The sequence below is a fragment of the Propithecus coquereli genome, unplaced genomic scaffold (assembly GCF_000956105.1).
Source record: "Propithecus coquereli isolate 6110/MARCELLA unplaced genomic scaffold, Pcoq_1.0 Scaffold113, whole genome shotgun sequence".
Taxonomy (NCBI): domain Eukaryota; kingdom Metazoa; phylum Chordata; class Mammalia; order Primates; family Indriidae; genus Propithecus; species Propithecus coquereli.
In genome coordinates this window covers 1,599,772-1,603,074 of record NW_012135303.1, presented here as the reverse complement: position 1 = coordinate 1,603,074, position 3,303 = coordinate 1,599,772, and the positions used below count along the sequence as shown (strand labels likewise).

At 33.6% G+C, this 3,303-nt stretch overlaps 1 protein-coding gene across 3 annotated transcripts in view; it reads right to left on the bottom strand.

Annotated features, from left to right (window-relative positions):
• Positions 1-3,303, bottom strand: part of RAPH1 (Ras association (RalGDS/AF-6) and pleckstrin homology domains 1) — a 98,868-nt gene that overhangs the window by 50,728 nt on the left and 44,837 nt on the right. For all 3 annotated transcript variants that reach the window (XM_012655545.1, XM_012655537.1, XM_012655552.1), the window contains exon 2: positions 714-833. In XM_012655545.1, coding sequence (XP_012510999.1) covers positions 714-833 — 120 coding nt within the window. The remainder of the gene's footprint in view (positions 1-713; positions 834-3,303) is intronic.

The following is a 3,303-nucleotide window of genomic DNA, read 5'->3' as shown; positions in this document are numbered from 1 at the left end:
AGATCATTTCTTTCTATTTTTTAGTAGAGACAGGGTCTCGCTCTTGCTCAGGCTGGTCTCGAACTCCTGACCTTGAGTGATCCACCCGCCTCGGCCTCCCAGAGTGCTAGGATTACAGGTGTGAGCCACAGCGCCTGGCCCTGAATACAATATATTAACTGGGGCAGTAACAACGGTATCCTTTTATTCTAAAAAGAGTCCTAGTTTAGAGGATAAGGTCACTTTTTTTTTTAAACCCAAGATCCAAGAAAGCAAAATGAAAAAATTTTGCCACTGTTTTAAAATGTAACCCAGAATGAAATTCTGTCAGTATTATGGAATCATGTAATAGAAAATATTTACATGTGAGGAAATTATTTATCTCACAAAATGTGTTCAAATTTACTAAGTTATGGAATAGAATTTGCTAAAATTTTAAGCGTCAAAACTTTTTGGCTAAAAATCTCAAATTTATAAAACAGATATTAAGTAAACCCTCTAGATGAACAGAGCCTCTCTCACAAGTATTTCTTTTAAAACATCCTTAAAATAACCATAGAAGATAACATCTTCTGTTCTTGAGTGACTATTCATTTATTGTTAATGTTCTGAACATTTTTCCTTTCTAGCAATATTTTTGAAATTTAACTTATATCCATATCCTTATGTCTGCACATTTAACACACAGTGATGACTTCAAATCCTCAACCAGTTTTTCAAGCACTACTTCTAACCTGAGTGAGTTTGTCTAGTTCCCCAAGCCAGGCTCCAAACATTTTGTCGAGGTCCTGATCTTCCTTGTCACTGTCTTCTTCAGCACCATGGTCAATTTCTTCATCTGATAGCTGCTCCATCTGAAATATTTGTGTAGAATGAACAGTTACAGGTTTAACTTAGAAAAATTATGCACTATGCTCTGATATATACTGCAATTCTCTGCAGTCAAATCTTCAAAACTAGAAATTATGTTATTAAATATAAAAGAAAATTAGAAGTCCTTAATGGAGAATGAACACAGTGTTGACAAGTGAGTAGAAATGAGGAATAAAGTCTCAAATTTTTAGGAAATTGTAAAAGGAAAGCAAACTATCAAATTAGGACCAGAATCACAAGTAACAATACTACAAAAAAATTACAGAACACTCCCTTCAATCAGCAGAGGATACAACAATAGCACAGTTCTCTGCACTAAGAGATGCTGTAACACCCAAATACCACAAAGAAACAATTTAAAAAGAATTTAATGCAGCAGCTTATCATCTTGTTTATTCTGTAAAAATCTGTTTAGATACAAAGAAACATATATTACGCAAAACCTCAGTACAAATATTTAAGAGAAAACTTGACAAAACAAAATTTTTCATCTAGTGTGGTCTGTTGAATTGGCTTCTCCTCCTATCCTACCTTCATTTTCTCCCCCCATGTCTTCTTTCTTTACCTTATTCAATTCCCCCTCAATTTCTACAAAATCCAAGGAGAAACAGAGTTGAAAAACTTTTAAATTCATATATAAAATTTCCTGTATGTGGTGACTTTTCAAATATAAGTCCTTTGAAAGAAAAAATTATCTTCCTTCTTCTCATTAACAAAATAATGTGACATCCGACATGGAACTTGCACATTGTTTTGTAAAGATGAGAGGAAAAAGTTACATAAAATAAGATTGATGACTGATCTCATTAATATAAAATTTCAACATTAAAAGCCCTGAGAAATCTTTAAATAAAGCTTAGCTTTGCTTAAACCGGCATATTCCAAAATAAAAATTACAGTCAGGTAGGCATGTTAGTTGGATGGTTTGGACTTGAGACAAATTAAAAAATTTTTTTCCAAGTAAGCAAATCATTATAATCCTTGGTTTACAAAGTCATGGTAGGTATTTTACATTTCTTAATATCACAGTTACTGAAAAAACCGAACAAAATTTTATTTCTAAAAGAAGAGAAAAACCAGCATATTCCAAATTTGACCATAAACCCTTTGCCTTCAACTTCTGTCCCAGGGACACAATGAATATCATCATGTATGTTATATTAAACACTCTTGGCTCACATTCCTAAAACAAATTTTGTTCCAGTGGATCTAGGCAATATTTGGAATATTATCTGTCAGCTGGTTTAAACAATTCCTCAAAGATTATATAGTGCATGGGCATCCCATTGGAAAAGATATCCTTAATCTCGAGTAACAACTTGATCATACACGTCAAGGCCCCTCCAAAATTTAGGTGTCCCCCATGTGACAGTGTAAGAGGTGGGGCCTTTAAGAGGTGATTAGACCATGAAGACTCCTTCCTTGTTAATGGGATGAAGGCCCTTATAAAAGAGGCTTCATGAAGCATTGGGCTAGTGTGCTATTTCACTCTTCTGCCATGTGAGGCACAGCCTTCCTCTCATTCCTCTCTGGAAGCAAGAAGGCCCTCAGCAGACACCAAGCACCAGAGCAGTGATCTTGTACTTTGCAGCTTTCAGAACTGTGAGAAAATAAATTTCTATTCTTTATAAATTACCCAGTCTCAGGAATTTTGGTGCAGCAACACATATGGACTAAGATGACATCTTACAGCTCCAAAGCAGCAATCAACAAAATTATCTCTATGATCCTTAAAGGTTAAGAGACATGTAAGGAATCTAATTATCTGACAAAGTGTCATGAAGTTAAATTTTAAATCTTCACCAAATAAAATTTTGCCAAAAGGGTCAAAAATAATGTTGCAAAATTAATGAAGTGACTCAGTTCTAAGATGTTCAGATCATATTCCACTTAATCACTTTAAGGGAAATAATTTTCTAAGGCCTACTACTGGAAAGGACCATAGCTCATCAATGTCTCTAATAGAAATTGGTAATTTCTGTTTCTTAATCTTTCATCACTCTAACCATGCATTAACTGGGGCATTCTACTCTGGCAAATAGAAAATGTATCTACCAATCTTCCAATTCACAAATTTGGCTCTTAAAGAGATTTGGTTTTTGTAATTCATTTATAATAATATTATTTTTAGGATTTTTATTCATTACTAAATAATTTACAGCTCCATTTCAATAGAAACCTGATATCATAGTTCATTAAGCAATCTACTTATGAAAAACATAAATGTTAGTGAAAAGAAAATGTCATCTGACCAGGTGACTTAATTACTCAAATAATAGTTGCTAGTCTGAGAAGACTTATGAGCTATAATCAGTCTTTATGAGGTTCAGTAAGCAACAGAATCTAGACTGTAACAGTCAACTTCCTCTTCCTAATCTTTAAAACTAAACACAAAAGAACAACCCAGAAGCTAAAATATTCTAGGATGAATTCTGCTTTAAGATAGTGATA